Below are 18,189 nucleotides of genomic sequence, written 5' to 3' on the forward strand. Positions count from 1 at the left end.
TCCGGGTTTTTGCAAGTAAAAACCCTAACATGTGTCATCATAAGGCAAGAGCTATCAAGAGGGAAATGACACGGGCAAAACAAATTATCATCATTGGCAACATATGCCCTCCACATTAAGACCCTCTATCCAAAAATTTACAAACCAGATGCAACGTGTATGGATGCAAACTACACATATGAACAATCTACGTGAATGCGAGTGAACACATATATACATGTCTAATCTAAATGCATACAAGTTCTAGTCCTAACAACACACCAACAACACAATCATATCCAAAACGGTTCCCAAAAGGAACACCCACATCACATATCCCGTCCTCCTCCATGCTTACATATACAAAAAGAAAAGGAAGGATAAAGGAGAAAGGATTGGAAGAATTTTACCAAACGTCTTCTCCGATGCTTGCATGCGTTGTCAATTAAAAAGGTTAGGACAAATGCAATATATACAATATAAACAATGCAATATTTTTGATTTTGTTTTGAAATTTTTCAATTTTTAGTCATTTTTGTAATTTTCTCAAATTAACAACTATATATACAAATATAAACAATATGCACAAAGTGAATATTTTCCTCCCCACACTTAAAATTTACATCGTCCTCGATGGAACGAAATGTAGGGAAGAAATAGGAAAAATAAAAGACATGTTTTTGTATTTTTAAATAATAGAATTTCCTCCCCACACTTATTTATTTACATAATTTCCAATGGAAATAAATGTGTGGAGGAAATTGAAATTAAATACATGTTTTTGGTTTTTCAAATTTTTTCAAAGAAAAGAACATGTTTTTGGGTTTTTATAAAAAATTATCAAAAAGAAAACGAATACATAAAAAGAAGCGCGGTTTTAAGGAAACCGCCAAACCTAAGCTTGGTCCCAAAACTATCCGGGATCCCACAACCTATGGGCAAGGCCATCCATCGCCTTCATCTTGTCAAAGAAGCTCTTCTTCCAAATTTCTTGGTTTTGATCATTCTCCTTATCATTTTCAAACTCAATTTCATAAAATATTTTCTCCTTCGTTGGAGGAGAATGATCAAAACCAACAAGCAAGGGACAATCAACAACATATGAGACTTGATTAGTCTCCTTGTCCTTCTCTTCATCTTTTTCCTTATCCTCAAATTTCTCCTTCAAGCAACCCTCGAGAGCTAAATAAGGAGCCACAACAATCTTCTCGGAAATATTATCACACTCCTCCTCAATCATAAGCTCGTAAGATGGGGTAAGAAAGTCAAGAGGAAGAAAATCAATGGGAATAAGAGAATCAACCTTAATAAAAAGGATAGACACCGAGGGTTCATGGAAAAATCTCTCAAAGGTGGGTTCTCCGAAAGAAACAATATCCACAATATCATCATCCCACTTCACCTCAAGACTATCATCAAACATGTTTAGACTCTCTTTTTCCCAAGACTCATTGAAAATACCACTCTCCTCAAAACACTCTTTACTCAACTCCTCCATCTCATGGTCTACCTCAAATGACATGCTCTCATACTCACATATGCTAAATTGCTCAACAACATCCATAACAAGTGTATCACTTGAGTCACTCAACTCATAATTATCGTGAGACAACATAGTCTCAAGCTCACACTTGTCAAATTGCTCAACCACATCTTGGACAAAAGAAGGAGATTCATTAAGCACATTAAGATCACCAAGAGGTGACATATTATCATCATGAGAAAGCACATAAGACTCCACAAAATTATCACCATTAAACATGTTATCATTTTCCAAGAAAGACAAAGAAGATTCATTCAAACCATGTTTATAGGTGGGAGAATCAAGAGACACAATCACATTATCATTAGGAACAAATTCACAAGACTCTACAAAACCATTATCATTATCACTCAAGACATCACTCTTAAAGTTCTCAACATTTTTCAAATCACTTGAACTATGAGTAAGAGTGTCGATGTATTGGTTTGTTGTTTCAATGAAGTGTTCCATCATGATCTCAAGGTTAGATTTAAGAGGCGGGGTATTCAAATCCCATTGGCATGTGTCATTAGCCAACCTTCTAAAAAGTTCCCAATTTTCCAAATAATTTGTATCATTGAATTGCCCACCACACATATAGTTGACTATGGTCCAAGTCTCTTGATTCATGCCATCATACACAACGAGGCAAAGTTCCCATGTTTCAAAACAATAATCAAATTGACCAACATATTCACCAAGCCTATCAAAATAACAATAAAATGGCTCATGCTCAAATTGTGGGAAATGAAAACTAGCCATCTTATCACAAGTAACAAGTAACAAATACGTAGTCTAACAAATCTAAGACTCAACAAATATCAATCCGTTGATCTCCCCGGCAACGGCGCCATTTTGATAACGGGGTTTGTCGCACTCCCCAAATCAAACAAATAACTCAACTAATGTAGTAGGGTAGTCGAGGTCGAACCACAAGGAGATCAAGGTTTGAGTATTAGTTTTGTCTCAAATTATAAGTTAGCTACGTGAACAATAACAAGGTAATTATAAAATTCTAACAACTAAGCTAGCAAAATGGAATGCAAATAAACAAGAGAAGTAAAGACAAGCTAAAATAGATTAAGAGTTAATCAAATAATTAAAAGGCCTAGAACTCGGTTCTCCCACAACAATTCGTAATTCCACATACTAATTCCCTAGGCTAATCACTCGGGTAGACAAGTAAGGAGGAGATGGCTCTAATTCGCCTAAGACCCCCCTCTCGGGTTCGAAGTAGGACACTAGCACTACCCACCAACCCCCCTCTCGGGTTCGAAGGTCGGAATCCTTAACTCAACACCCAACAACCCCAAAAACGTGCACTTTTCCAAGGAGGTCAAGAAATCGGTCAAGGTCATTAAGCCCCCATCGTATTCCGGGTCATCCCACTCCCTCTCTCGAGGGTCGATTTCAAACGCTAGTCTAGAGGTACCCTCCCTTAGTTCTCCCTTTCGGTCTCAACCAAGGTTAGCGATAAGACCAAATTCCGGGTACCCGATTTACAACCTAACCAACTCTCGTTGGTGGACAAGGGTCACAAATTGACACTACCCAAAAATCGGTCCATAAGTCAAGTCAATCCTCTAAACTACCCTCACCAATTTCCCCAAATAATTAGCCTTTATGAGATTCAATTAGTGAAACTACTCATGTCGGGTCAAACCGAGTCCTAGTAGAAGACTACTCACTAATCATGTTTCTAATTGCAAGAGAAACAACAAAGATGGAAACTTTATGCATAATCATGATGGAAGTACAAATTCTATTACTAATCATGCAACAATCCAACTTAAATTATAAGGAAAGACAATTTAATTCAAGAAACAATGAAGATTAAACTAAAGGCACAAACTTTAACTCAATAAACACAAAGACTCAATCTTTAACATGAGAAATAAAAGATTCAATCTTGTAAACAACAATGGTGAGAAGAGAAAAGATGAACAAGAGAGAGAATAACAACAATCTAACATAAACAATTAAGATTAAACTTGAAAGAAAAATAAATGTAAACAAAATGAAATTAGGAAGAGAAATTATACCCCACTCAAAAGCAAAGAAAGGAACTTGGATTGAAATATGGAAGGATTCTTCAATTCTCCAAATACAACCCAAAATTACTAATTGTAAACTAATGAAAAGGGAAGAACTTGAATGAACAAAAGAAGAATTAAACTAATAATTAAAGAAAGATAACAACTTTTTATTCAATGAAAATGAGAGAGGAAATATGAGGGTTTTACATTATTGAGAGAATAAGATGAACTAGTCTAATCTCTAAGGTAGTAATTGTGTAATGTGTTGTAAGTGGGTAGTTCTTTTTATACTAATTTATTAATTAATAATACTACTAATTAGTACTACTACTACTAATAATAATGATAATAATAATGATAATAATAATCCTAATACTACAACCCATTACACGGCTCAAAAGCCAAATCAAATAAAAGCAAAGACAAAAAGGGGGAAAAGGGGAAACACGGATTGACAAAACGCAGCAGGGGAGCTCTGCCGGTCAACCGGCGGCCGGAGCTTGTGCCGGCAGCGAGGTCATTGAGAAAAGAGCAGGAATCAAGTGGGTGTGCGTGTTCTGCCGGTCAGTCGACCGCCGGGGCACCGGTAGAGAACAGCAAAGTTGATGCGAGATTGTTGATTGTGGTGCGTTGTGCCGGCTAGACGGCTGCCGGTCCCTATACCGGCAGCGAGGCCTTCACAAAAAGAGAACAAATTGGTGTGTTCCTGCCGGTTGAGGAGTCGGCTGCCGGGGCACCGGCATGGAGCACAAAGCTTCATAAAAGCTCGGTTTCGATCCCGAGTCCAAAGATGCACGAATGATTGCTGGAGCATGGTGGTGATGATGAATGGGGTTGATGGCAGGGGAAATTGGTGAAATGGTGGTGGAGTGATGCTTGAGAACGATAATGGTGGAAACTGGTGATTGAATGGTTATGGTGAAATGGTGAAATGGTGTTGATGAAGGAGGTAAATGAATGGTGATTGGTGATGGTGTTGGTATAGATAAATGAATATGATGTTGATGATGAATGATGATGGCTATGTAAATGAATGGGGATAGCGAAGGAGGTTGGGATCGAAAATGGTGGCTGTAAAGCTTTGATAATGGCGATGGAGTGAAACGGATGATGATGATTTGAACAATTGTGATTTGGTCAATGTTAGTGGAGGTTGACATTTGACAGTATGTTGATCTTGGTTGGAACAAAAACGAAAGAAGCAAAGGGGATTGTAATGTTGCTGAAGTCCATGGTCAACACTATATTCTCTTTTATTTCATTCAAGTCAAATCCACTGCTTAAGTCCGTCTTATTCCGTCTTGACCCAATTTGCTCGCTCTTTAATTTCCGTCTCATTATTCCTCCTTGCCTGCACGTTATTAAAATAAAATGATATTAATATTAATATTAAATAAAAATCTAACTAATTAATAAATATAACTACGACGACTATTATTATAAATTAGTAAATAAATGAGCTAATTAAACAATTAAGCACGCAACATTGAGTTGAATAAGAGTAAAAGTATGGGTAAAATACGACTAAAATGCTACTTATCAACACCGCTATCGCTGCTATGCCCTTTGGCTGCCCTTGCCTTGAGTTTGCCTTTGGCTTTAGCATCTGTACTGGGGTTTCATTATGTGTGTTCAATATTTAGGAATTTATGGACACGGGCTAGGGACCAGGATATTTTAGGGAGGGCAGGGGAAGGCTTGGTAATGTGGTGCATATGTTCTCCAACACCGCCTTGCCTGGTGCGGCCATGCGAAGCGTGTGGGAGCTTGTCGGAGTGGATGTTGAGGAAGAGTTGGGTACTCGATCTTGTTAGAATGGAGTATCAGTTTGACTATGACATAATAAAGAGGACGTGCGTTGGAGGAGGCTGCGATGTTGGTGATGATCCTATGAGCCTGCCAAAATGAAAGAAACGGCGTGCATCAGTGAGGACTTAGGTTTTGAATCAAGGTAGGTATTGGATGGTGCTGCTAGCTCGGGACAGTCGGGAAAGGCCATCACGAAGCAGTTTTGTTGTTTGAATACAAAACCAGGTTGGAGCCGCCACCTACTGGGATGTAGTCACTATTGGGACGGTGGTAGAGGTTGTGATCTTGGTGACATAGTTCGGGATCACACTGTGTTTGTTTAGCACGCACGAGTTCAGCAAGTAAACAGAGATAGGGGACTTAGGAAGGCTGCAATAAGGGAAGAATGGAAGATACTAGAGTTAGTCAACTAAAACATTCCATATATTTTGACAGTATCTTAAGTGTAATTCTCCATTTACAGGGTTATTTTTGTCAATTTCATTTGCTAGGTCTACTGGTCGGAGTTATTTGAGTCAGGTCAGTTTTGTCAAGTGTAGTTCAAATCGGGTCACTTGCGTGTTTGCAAGAATGGGTAGGATCAGATTGGGTTAAGTAGAGTACGTGTCATTTTCGGGTCTGCCATTCGTGTGCTAAATATAGGGAATAACACTAAACATACTTTTTTTTCTCTTAATCAAACCCGAAATAATCCGACCCGATAGACCCGAAAATTACGTGACCAACATATCCGGAAAACACTCGAAACAACCCGATCTGACCCGAACTAACCTGATAATAAGACGGACCATAACTGACCCGATCCGAATTGGCTCAACTTGTACCCGATCTGTTTGACCCGTTTGCCAGATCTACGATCACCCGATTACGACCTGATTCGACAATAACCCGATATGAACAATAACCAACTCAAACCCGTTGTCGATCCGAAACAATCCGAACACGGTATGAGTCACCCGCTTTGACCCGACTCATGACAGACCCGGGGGACCCCGATTGCGAACTGCCCGCCTATAGACTTCTAGCCGTGTCATCCTCAAAATCTCCAAACAAGAACAAAGCTCACAAAATCACAAAACTCCAGAAGGCCATCATCATCATCATCATCATCATCATCATCTTAAAGATGAGTACTTTCCCAAAATCAGTAAGTATTTCCTCACAATTACAACGTTATTACTCAACTAACTCAACACATAAACCAATTTCTGTAATTCTATCATCACTTTCGACTGTTAAACCCTCAATTTATCAAAACCCCATTTTACAATCTCCTATTTATAATCAACCAACTCTTCAAAATGATGCAAAAGATGCAATTTCTCAAATACCCACTTCAGAAAATCATCAAAAAACTGTTCTTTCTTCTGAATTTGATGAAATAAATATGCTATTGAAGTTAAAGAATCAACCTTTATCTGCATTGGAATACTATGAATCTGCCCAAAAACAAACTGAGTTTAATTTTAATGTCGATTCTTTATGTGTTTTGATTCATATTTTGACTGGTTTTGATGTTGATAGAAATAATTTGAGAAAATTGGTTGGAATTGAACAATGCCCTGATGCTATAACAATGTTTAATTTTGCGATTGATTCAAGGGTTTTTCATTATTTGTTGATTTGTTATGCGAGTCCTCGTAGAATTAATGATGCAGTTAGTTGTTTTAATTGGATGGTTGAGAATGGTATGGATGTATGCTTGTTACATGTTAATTTTCTGTTAAAAATGTTGGTTAGAATGAATTCAGTTAAGTTGGCTTGGGAGTTGTATGATAGGTTGTGTGGTGGAGGAGTTTTTGGTGATTGTGAGACGATACGATTAATGATGAGAGCATGTTTGAAAGAAGGGAAACCGTGGCAGGCTGTGGAGGTTTTTCAGAAGGCGAAGAAAAGGGGGTTAGAATTGGATGCTTGTTTGTATGGTTGTGGAGTTGGAGCATTTTCGAAGAATGGTAATGTGAATGGGGCTTGTGAGTTATTGAGGGAAATGAAAGAGAAGGGTTGGGTGCCTTCACAAGGCACATTTACGGAGGTGATCATTGCGTGCGTGAAGGATTGCAATATGGTTGAAGCTTTGAGGTTGAGGGATGAAATGATGTTTTTGTGGAAGAACAATATGAATTTAGAGAGTTGCATTGTGCTTCATTAATAATATGATATGAATGAGGTAACTTTCAATGTTTTGATTGTTGGATGTTGCTCAATAGGGAAAACTAAAAAGGGTTATGAGCTTTATGAACAAATGATTAGAATGATAATTGAACCGAGTGTGTATAATGTTAATTCATTGATTGAAGGGTTTTCGAATGTTCATTCACCGGATAAATCCTATGAGCAGTTTAACAACGCAACTAAAAGTGGTCTTGTAGATTGTATGGCGAAATGCTTAGGAGTGGTCTTTCTCCGGATAATATCACTTTTGGTTCTCTCGTGAATGGTTACTTCACTAGCGAGGATACTATAGAGGTTCCATTTACTAAGCTATTTGCTAGAGGTGGCTAATAGTGCTGGAGGTAGCACTATTGGCCTATCGGAAAAAAAACGATAAATGTAGGTCTATTAAGTTTGCTGTTGAATGGAATAACAATCACAAGCAAAAGGTAAATTTATTTGTCAAGCCATTTTTAAAAGGATTATTTCACAGTAATCCATCCTTTACATTATCTCATATTAATCCTACCTATTCCACGACTTTCTTTATTTGCACTTAAGTGACCTGCTAATTCCGGTCCATATTTTTTTTTGCCTTTATATTCTGCCTTTCTTCTTCTTATTCATTTACTTCATCCCCTACATACTCCTCTTGTCCTCCATCGCCAACTACTAAACACAACCACCAAGCTACTGAACCCGCCACACAATCACCAATACCAACACCCACAAACACCAAGAATCATCGCCAAACAACCATCCCCAAACACCTTATAGCAGCACCATCACCGGACACCAAACACAAAGAATTACCATAGAACCGTCATTTTTAACCGTATCAAATTGGACTAATATTTCAGAGATTTGGTTACCATTTTTATTACATTTCATCGGGTTTTTGGCGCGAGAAAAGCCGTCAAAAATTCCCTTCAACACTGAAATTACCTAAAAACCCCAATTATAATTGAGAAAACCCTAAATTGATTGTGAAATTGGCGATGTACTGAAGATGGAGGAACTCGTCACGAAATCTGAAGAAAACAACAAATTGATGAAGGTTTTTGTGGGTTTTAATCAATTTCGAATCAATTTCCTATTAATGGTGAATTTTTCTGGGTTTCACCAATTTCGAATTTCCCAAATTCGACTAAAAAAGTTAAGGGTTTTTGGTGAAGAATGAAAATTTTGTTAATGAAATGTTAAAGTGTATATTGTATTATGTTAATGAATGATGAAGAATGAAGAATATGTTAATGGAATGTTGTGTTTAATGAATGATGAAGAATGAATGAAGATGACGGCAGAGGGAGAGGTGAGAGAGAGGAAGGTAAGAAAATGAAATTTTAGTTCATTTAACAAGGGTTTACATGCTTAACAGGTAGCCCTTCACCTAGGTGTAAAACGGGAAGGTTGTTGAATATGTAGGATTAATGTGAGATAATGTAAAGGATGGATTAATATAGGTGGGACAGCAATATGATGGATTATTCATGTGAAATAATCCTTTTTAAAATTGTATGTCTGTTTTTGGCATCTTAGAACGAGAATGACAATCGAGTCCCTTGAAATTTCTTGAAGATATACAACTAAATTAGGCTTGGAATCCTAAACTAAAGTTATTTTATCTTCGGTTAGTTATCAATTTCAAGACATTGTTAAGCTGTCAACAATAGCTCATATCCAGTTGCTGGTTGATACGCGCAATCCAATTCCACGAAACCTTTTATGAGACGGTTTGACATGTGAAACCATTCCATTAACCATGTAACTAAATGAAGATTATATAAATACTTAGGTTGGTTGCATGTGCGTTGATGTGAGACTATCTTATACAAGACTCACATTGGGAGAAGAATTATTGGATTAATCGGACTATGCCACAATAGATAGAGAGGTATGAATTGCATGCCTCATTGCTCAATATGTATGATTGTATGAAGGAGGTGTTAGACTGAGTTATTTAATATAGATAAACTGGTTTATTTTTATTTTATTTTTATTTATGAAACAATCGAAGAACCAAAGTTTTCGTCACTATTTGCAGGAGTCATTAAGGCATTGGGGCAATGTTGTTGCTGTGTACTTTGTCTACTACACAATAGCACATTATTAAATGCTTTAAAACTTAGCAATCAAACACATGATAATTGTCAAGTAGCAAAGACCAAAGACCATATATACTTTATTATTAATTTCAAGATCGCTTCAGAATGCTAGAAAAGCCATTGTATTTGCTAACACCCTGTTTCAACTAGCAAATAATCAAATATACTCTCCCTCCATCCTAAAATAACTTCTCGTTTGACTTTGTACCGTCTTCATGACACCGCTTTAACTCAAATTTACTAGAAAAAGCATTGTATTTTCTCCTCATTGGTCTTCTCAGCATGGCCTAAAGTCTACACCTTTTTTAATGAGCTACTGTTTTTTTATAATTATCAAAGAGGAGACCTTTGACTATGGCCTCATATGAATGTCAATGCAGATTTGATACCGAATCTTGCAGCGTAAAATTGGGAGTATAAATTTTTGTTTAAGTAAGACAGAAGACTTTCAACTTTTCTTACAGTTTAAAGCAACATGTTCTTTTCCCAAAACCAGATGAACTATCAGTGAACTTTGCTAATATTTTCTCTTTTCTCAAGTTTTCTTAACCACTAAAACAAAAAATTTGAATTGATTTTCCCTTCCTATGATGGGAAGATCCCTTTTTATTTTTGTCATTGTTCTTTGGCAGGTGTTCCATGCATCACTATGTGTACATGGCCTCATAAGGTGCAAAAAGCATGAACTAGAAGCTTTGTTAACGTTCAAACACAGCTTCACCGAAGATCCTATGAACCACCTTTCGTCATGGATTGGTGGAGATTGTTGTCAATGGCACGGAGTTACCTGCGACAACGTCACTCACAATGTCATCAAGTTGAATCTCCGCAGTCAGCCGCCACATTATTATGACGATAATTCCAATGGTATTACTTGTATGCCCGATTATGAAGTTTCCATGGTATCTTCTGGAGTAAGTCCGGCTTTGCTCGACCTCAAGCTCCTAACTCACTTGGACTTAAGCGGGAACAACTTTTCTGGAAGTCAAATTCCAGAATTCATAGGATCTTTGAGGCACTTAAGGTATCTTAATCTTTCTTCAGCTGGCTTTTTTGGGCCCTTTCCCCCTCAACTTGGCAACCTCACAAATCTGGTACACCTTGATCTTCATGTTTTTTATCCTTGCATTGAACACACTCTTTTATATGGTCAAGATTTAGGATGGGCATCTGGTCTTTTAAAATTGCAGTCTCTTTACATTAGCAACCAAAACCTGTCCCGAGCACACGACACTTTTAAAGTTCTCATGGCACTTCCTTCTCTTTCAGCACTTAGCCTAACTCATTGCGCTTTACATAATTCGCATTTATCCGAGGCATTAATATCAAATACTTCTAATTCATTTTTCCCCACTCTCCAACATCTTGATCTTCGGTGGAATGGCTTTGAAGGTTCTCTTCCGCCTGTTCTTAAAAATATGGTTTCCCTTCGATCCCTTTATCTCAGTAACAACCAATTTAACGGGTCAGTTCCGCAATGGCTTAGAGCCCTGTCCCGCCTTGAAGTACTTGATTTGAGTTTGAATGGCTTTAGTTATGTGGAAGGTGGGGTTATGGGAATTATGGGAAATCCTTGCAACTTGAAACACTTGGATTTGTCCAAAAATTATATTTCTCAAGGGGATATTTTAGAGTCTTTTATGAGTTTATCTGGTTGTGATGCTTTTGAGTTACAATACCTTAATCTAAGTCTTAATAAGATGAATGGTAGTTTGCCATCTTCATTGGGACAACTCACAAACTTGAAATACCTTGATCTAGGTTATAATAAGATGAATGGTAGTTTGCCGTCTTCGCTTGGACAACTCACAAACTTAAATTACCTCGATCTTTCATACAATGAGTTCATAGGTCAAGTTCCAGCATCTTTTGTCAATTTGTCAGGTCTGAAGTTTTTGTATTTGCCCAAAAATAAATTGAGCGGATTGTTTCCAGATTTTATAGGACATTTAACTCAGATAGAGGTCCTTGACATATCATCGAACTCCCTCCAAGGTACTGTCTTTGGCATTGGTAACCTCTCGAAATTGTGGTATTTGGATATGAATTTCAACCATCTTAATCTCAATCTCGACTCGAGTTTCAAATGGCGACCTCCTTTTCAACTCCAAGTTTTTAATGTTCATTCTTGTGTGATAAACACGGTGTTTCCTCAATGGTTAAAGAATCAAACTCAGATTGCGTTTTTGGATCTTTCCTATACTGGCATCTCAGGAGAATTGCCCGGATGGCTATGGAACTTGAGCTCTCTTCAAATGATACATCTTTCAGGCAATCAACTTACAGGTTCTTTTGCAAGCTTTTCTTTGAACCATAATACTAAAAATCGGTTTATAAAAGGTGACGGACGCTGGGTAAATTCGTAGAAGTTTCAATTTTCGCACCATCATTTTCAGATATATAAAAATTTTCAACAAAAAGCCGATAGTTGGCCTATCCAGCCTAATATTATAGCAGGACCCGTATAAAAAAACAAGCCGTGATAAACTGTTGCATTGGGCTTGCCTTTTGGCACCATTGTGCATCCAGCCTAATATTCAGCTCTCGACTCGAGTTTCAAATGGTGACCTCCTTTTCGCACCATTATTTTCCGATATATAAATTATATGGTATACACCTTTGACCATGTTAGATATTGAGATTAATATTACCATGCTAACTCGTGATTTTATTTATCTGAACAATTTTCTGACAATAACTTTTCTTATAGGATCCTTGCCACAACATATAGCTTGTGATGGACCTTATAATAGCTGTAACATCTGGTGGCTGGACCTTCACGACAACTTGCTTACCGGGACAATACCTAAATGGCTGGGCCATTTAGAAACTGTTGAAATGATAGATTTGTCCTCTAATCAGCTAACAGGGGAAATCTATGATGGAAATAATGGTTCATCACTTTTTAATATTTGGAACTCCTTATGGATGCTTGACCTCAGTGACAACATGCTGTCCGGTGAGATACAATTTGGAAAGGTACTGCCGAATACTTCGTTGCAAATCCTCAGTCTACGAGGAAATCATTTTGATGGGCCCATTCGCTCACAACTTTGCGAAGTCAAGTCTCTGTTAGTATTGGAACTGGCCCAGAATCGTTTGACAGGGCACATTCCTCGCTGTCTAGGGTCCATTGGATTTGACTATATTCTAGTAATCGTTAATGCTCCGGATATACAAATTATAGAAATTGTCAAGGGAATTGTTGAAGTAAGCACTGGAACAATAGGGGGTCAGTCCATAATCGACCTCTCAAGCAATTATTTAGTAGGCACAATACCCGAGGAGCTCACCAACATATACGCATTGTTTGCGTTGAACTTGTCATATAATCATCTAACAGGTTACATTCCAGAAAATATAGGCAACCTGAAGAAGGTCGAATCTTTGGACTTGTCGAATAACCATCTTTCAGGGACTATACCTCAGAGTTTGTCTTCCATATCATGGCTAAGCAAGTTGAATTTGTCCAACAACCACCTACATGGCCCAATTCCCGCGGGTAGGCAACTCCAAACTCTTGACGACCCATCTATCTATGCGAACAATTCTGGTTTATGTGGGTTTCCTTTGCTGAACAATTGCACTGAATTTGACTCGCCATCGAGGCATGCTGCCGGAAAAGATGATGTTGACAAAGAAGATAAATATGATAAGATGTGGTTCATCCTAGCCGTAATGTCAGGTGTTGCTACCGGATTTTGGGGCGTGGTCGGAACTCTGGTGATAAAGAGGAGTTGGAGACAAGCTTATTTTCGCTATGTAGAGGATCTTGGCGATAGAATTTATGTGCCGGTGAAAGTGAGGGTGAACAGGTTCAAGAGGAGGTTCAATGAGAATTTATAAGGATGGTATGAATTCCGATACACAAAAAGACTCTGGTGCATTATAGATCTTGTTAATGATTTGTATGTAATGTATACCTTCCTAGTACGTTGATGTATCCATTATCGGTGATTAAGGTTGTGGTCTGGGTGTCGTAGTTTGGGATCACAATGGGTTTGTCAATGAATAACGATTTGTATGTATTTCTTTTTGTCATAGTGTTTTTTTAACAGCAATAAATCTGGTCGTGCCCCTTCAAAATATTCCTGGAGTTATAGGCAGGCATATAATTCCTTACTTGGTAATATAAATCTGGCAGTTTGTAGTTTGCAGCAGCGTAGGTGATAAGAAAGGCTCACTGTTACAGACAGATGTGTCGATGATGTTCATCTGAAATACGAACATCTCGTTTCTGTATGCCTACTAACCTGTATTGCGAAAGTCGCGGGCACTTGCTCTGGCTGTAGATGCAAATGCGTCTGTTGGTCATATACTCATATGGCCTACTAACAAGTAGTATTGCATCTCCTTTTACATATTCCGGAACCAATTTGACAACACACATAAGCCGATTTTACAATAGAATTTTCATAAAACCGCCTCTTATTATACGTAACTTGATCTAGCAAACGGGTCAATCGGGTCGGGTCATTTTCGGGTTAAACAAAATTAAGATCAGGCTGTGTTAATTCAGGTTGAGTCATTTTCGTGTCTTTTTGTTATCAAAGTATTTAGAGATGGAATGTCTGCAATAATAAACATTCGGGTTGGTCATATTGATCGGGTCAATCTCAGGTTCCTCAGTTTGGGTGTCGAGTTGAATACGGGTCGGGTTATTCGTGTTCGGTCAAGTTGAGTCGATTTTGCCAAATCTATACGTAACTATTACTTTATAAAGATATGAACTTAGTTTGCCACGGAGTTAGGTCATCACTTTACAATCTCCAGGAGAAGTCCGACAAAACACACAACCAAAGAGGAAAAACCTTAACCAAGTGGTGTTAGTCCAGTGGTAGCCGGGTTAAACCTTGAAGCTTGCAGAAGTGCAGGAGTTGAGAGGTCCCGGGTTCGACTACCAGCTGGAGCGATGATCACTTGGCCACTGCAGCCCCCAAAGGGGGGTGGCTTACATGGTCCATGTGGTGGTGCGGGAATGCATGGGCCCGGGGGGATTCAACCCCTCGTCATCAAAAAAAAAAAAAAAAAAAAAAAAAAGAGGAAAAAACGAGGAGAAATTAGTATTAACAGACGATAGAACTAAAATCAAACCTGAAGGATGATTAAAACATGGAAATTGAAAAAAACAAACGAAGATTGAGCTTTAGGCGCCGGACGGTTACCTCTCCGGCGAAACAAACAAAACAGATGGTGAGGCGATGAAGCGTCTCGGTCTGATAATTTAAGAATTAGGAAAGGTAGAGAAAGAAAATCTGTTTCGGCCGCTTCTCTCTACCTGATAATTTAAGAATTACCTCCCCTTCTCTCTACCTTTCCTAAATTCGGCCGCTTTTTTTGTATGTATTCCTTCTGTTTTACTGCATTATGTGATTTGAACTCTGTACTGCATATCCTACGGACTTCACGCCGTTGTTAAACACGAGCACTCTGATGCATAATCAGGATCACAATGGGTTTGTTGTGCGCGCACGAGTTCATCAGCAAGGGAAACTCGGGACTTTGGGATGCTGTAGAGTGGGAAATTACTAGACAAATGGCTCATGTTGTAGGAGCAGGCTCCCGATCGGAAGCCATATCAGATATTGTAACTTTTGATTTTATGTCGGAATTTGGAAACAATATAATAATAATTAGGAAAAATATTTAATTGGAACTAGTATAGATCCCGCGCATGCATTTTATAGAGTTTTTATTTTTCAGGGTATTACTCATTAATTTTAAATTAAATTAGTACCTCATTAATTTTTAATATTTAACTTTGATTTGAAATATAATTGAAATTGAATACTAATCACAAAAAATTGAATAAAGTTATGAAAAATATTTTTTTTATCATAAAACAAAGGATTTCATTTTATAAATTTTCTCCAATTATTCTAATGAATTTTTTTGTCATGAAGTTAATAGTAAGCATTTGTCAAGCATTTTCTAAAGTAATAATTATTGCATCAGTGTAAATTTAGCAATTTATAGTTATAGTTTTATATCAATTTTATTTTATTTTAATTAAAAGATCATAATTTTAAGTTTAATGAAAAAATTAGAAATTAATTATAAGATTATATTATGGTGAAAAAATAATTGAGAATTCTTATTCTCTTAGTATATAGAGGATGTAACTGAGTCTTTGGTACCGTAAATCTTGTCATCCGTGGACACCAATTCGATAACATTATCCCTCCAAATAAGAAATGGTAAATGTTTTATATCTCATCATTATTTAAAAAAAAAAAACTCATTTTTCAATTAAAATCTCACCCAAAATACCAATGAATTAGGTTATTGCAAATTCTCATTTTAGATAGACGGGTGATATGTTTGGTTTGCGCGTGGGTATGAGTTTGGAATCATGAATCATAATCGATACCTTGTGTTTGTTTCAGTATTGGGTTGAATGGAGTTTAACTCAATCAAAGTTTAAAAAATCTAAAATACAACATTAAAAATAATTATTTTTTATATAGAAAAATCATGAAATAAAGATTTAATCAGATAAATGAAAAAAAAATAAGAGTTTTTCATGGTTTTCGGTTTCATTATTTGATACTCATGATTCATGGGTTGGAGGTATGAATTATAAAACCCATATTTTTACGATTCATTCCAAACCTATACCCACCCCTAAACTTAAAACGAATAAAATGTAAAAAATTACCATAAAATGTGAAATACCACCTAATCATTCTTCATGCATGCCCAGAATCATAATCATCATCAAGATGCGAACTTTCCCAAAATCTGTAAGTATTTCCCTAAACTTACTACGTTTTTACGGAGTATTTACCAATTTCTGTAATGTGATCATCACTTTCTACTGTTAAACCCTCCATTTTCCAAATCCCCAATTTACAATTTCCTATTTGATGTAATTTCCCAAATACCCACTTCAAATAAACATCAAAGAACTGAATTTTGATGTAATTGACTTGTTATTGGAATACGGAGTACTATGCAAGTGATGGAGGAGTTAATGTTGCAATTAGTTGTTTTAATTGAAGGATTGAGAATGATTTTGATGTATGTTTGTTACAAGGTTGTCAATCTTATTATATTAAGATTATTAACATGTGCCCTTAGGGCACATTTTAGAAAAACCCTTGTTACAAATACATGTTAATTTTCTGTTGAAAGTATTGGTTAGAATGATTAAACACTTAATAAATGATAATTTCACATGTGAGACCGTCTTATTCCTGACTTATGATGCATATTTGCTTTTATAAATATAACAATATGTTATTAAAATTCAAGAAATGCTATTGAGCTTTGTAAAGGAAGATTATGATGTAATCTCTGATCAAGAAATCTTTTGGATACAGTTCTATGTGCCATTATTCCGCCTCCTTTTGACCAAGTCGGTTTACATAGCCATTCAAGGTGGATAAACACCGCTGTCATCAAGTTACGCCAAACAAATAAAGAGGTATGAATTGCATGCTTCATAGCTCTAGCTTTGCCGGAGATGTTAGATTGTGTTATCGGGTGTCATAGCTCTAAATGGGTATGCCAGAGATGTTAGATTGTGTTATCTGGTGCCATAGCTCTAAATAGCTTTGCCGGAGATGTTAGATTGTGTTATCGGGTGTCATAGCTCTAAATGGGTATGCCAGAGATGTTAGATTGTGTTATCTGGTGCCATAGCTCTAAATAGCTTTGCCGGAGATGTTAGATTGTGTTATCTGGTGTCATAGCTCTAAATAGATAGCTTTGCCGGAGATGTTAGATTGTGTTATCTGGTGTGGATAAACTGCTTTGCGTTCATTTCTTATATCTATGGAGCACGGAAATTGTAGTCCTGCTATATTGTGTACTGTACCTTTCATCCAATTTTTACTAGAAATGAGAATTCAACTTTAAAAACACAATGCCTAGAAAAATGAACGGATTAATCAAACTACGCTGCAATAGATAGAGAGGTATGAATTAAATAGCTACATTGCTCTGAATAGCTAAACAAATGATTGGGACGGGTTGGTATGAATGAGATGTTATTTGTATTTATGATGCATTGAAATTTTAGTCAGGCTATATTGTATTCTACCTGGCATTGAATTCCACCTTTGTGTGCTACACAACTTGACAACAGCACAGTGCTACTACATGTTTTCAAGCTTTGTAGTCAAACACTGGGACTATACTCTCCAGTCACCATGTAGAAGTATTCGTGACGCGTAATTTAATATTTGACTCCTTCTTCGTCACTAGTCTCAAATTTTTTCAGAATAATGAAAATGCAGTGTATATGCTGGAATTATTATAATCACATATTAGCGAATTTTTAAGAGATGCGGAAATTATTACTCAGCATTGATTTTTACAACACTCGACAATTCGACATCAATACATAATTCTCTCTTACAATACTTGATGTGGATTGACTAACCCATAATAATACGGAGTATTAGGTGTAAGTGTCACAGTCCCACACTGATAGTTGATTCATGAGAGGACTTATTTCTTAATAAGCCGATGTTTATTGCCAATAGGTTTTATGATGAAAGCTCCTTTGACTATGCAAAGGGAAACTCTCTTATCTTATAGTGTGTGAAGCACCATGTTCTTTTCTCTTCGTCACAAAAAC

The 18,189-nt window shown here is 37.0% G+C and overlaps 1 protein-coding gene across 3 annotated transcripts in view; it reads left to right on the plus strand.

Moving 5' to 3' along the window:
- The first annotated feature begins 6,405 nt into the window (after positions 1-6,405).
- LOC141606772 (receptor-like protein EIX2) overlaps positions 6,406-18,189 on the plus strand; it is a 144,097-nt gene continuing 132,313 nt past the window's right edge. Inside the window, exons 1-4 of one of the 3 annotated variants that reach the window (XM_074426064.1) lie at positions 6,406-6,493; positions 9,296-9,394; positions 10,238-11,891; positions 12,316-13,678. In XM_074426064.1, coding sequence (XP_074282165.1) covers positions 10,337-11,891; positions 12,316-13,451 — 2,691 coding nt within the window. In that variant the 5' untranslated portion in view covers positions 6,406-6,493; positions 9,296-9,394; positions 10,238-10,336 and the 3' untranslated portion in view covers positions 13,452-13,678. Of the gene's footprint in view, positions 6,494-9,295; positions 9,395-10,237; positions 11,892-12,315; positions 13,679-18,189 lie in introns of those variants that run through there. The other 2 variants (XM_074426063.1, XR_012526819.1) reach the window with 2 other exon arrangements.

This window comes from Silene latifolia, chromosome 10, assembly GCF_048544455.1.
Source record: "Silene latifolia isolate original U9 population chromosome 10, ASM4854445v1, whole genome shotgun sequence".
In the NCBI taxonomy this organism is placed as follows: Eukaryota; Viridiplantae; Streptophyta; class Magnoliopsida; order Caryophyllales; family Caryophyllaceae; genus Silene; species Silene latifolia.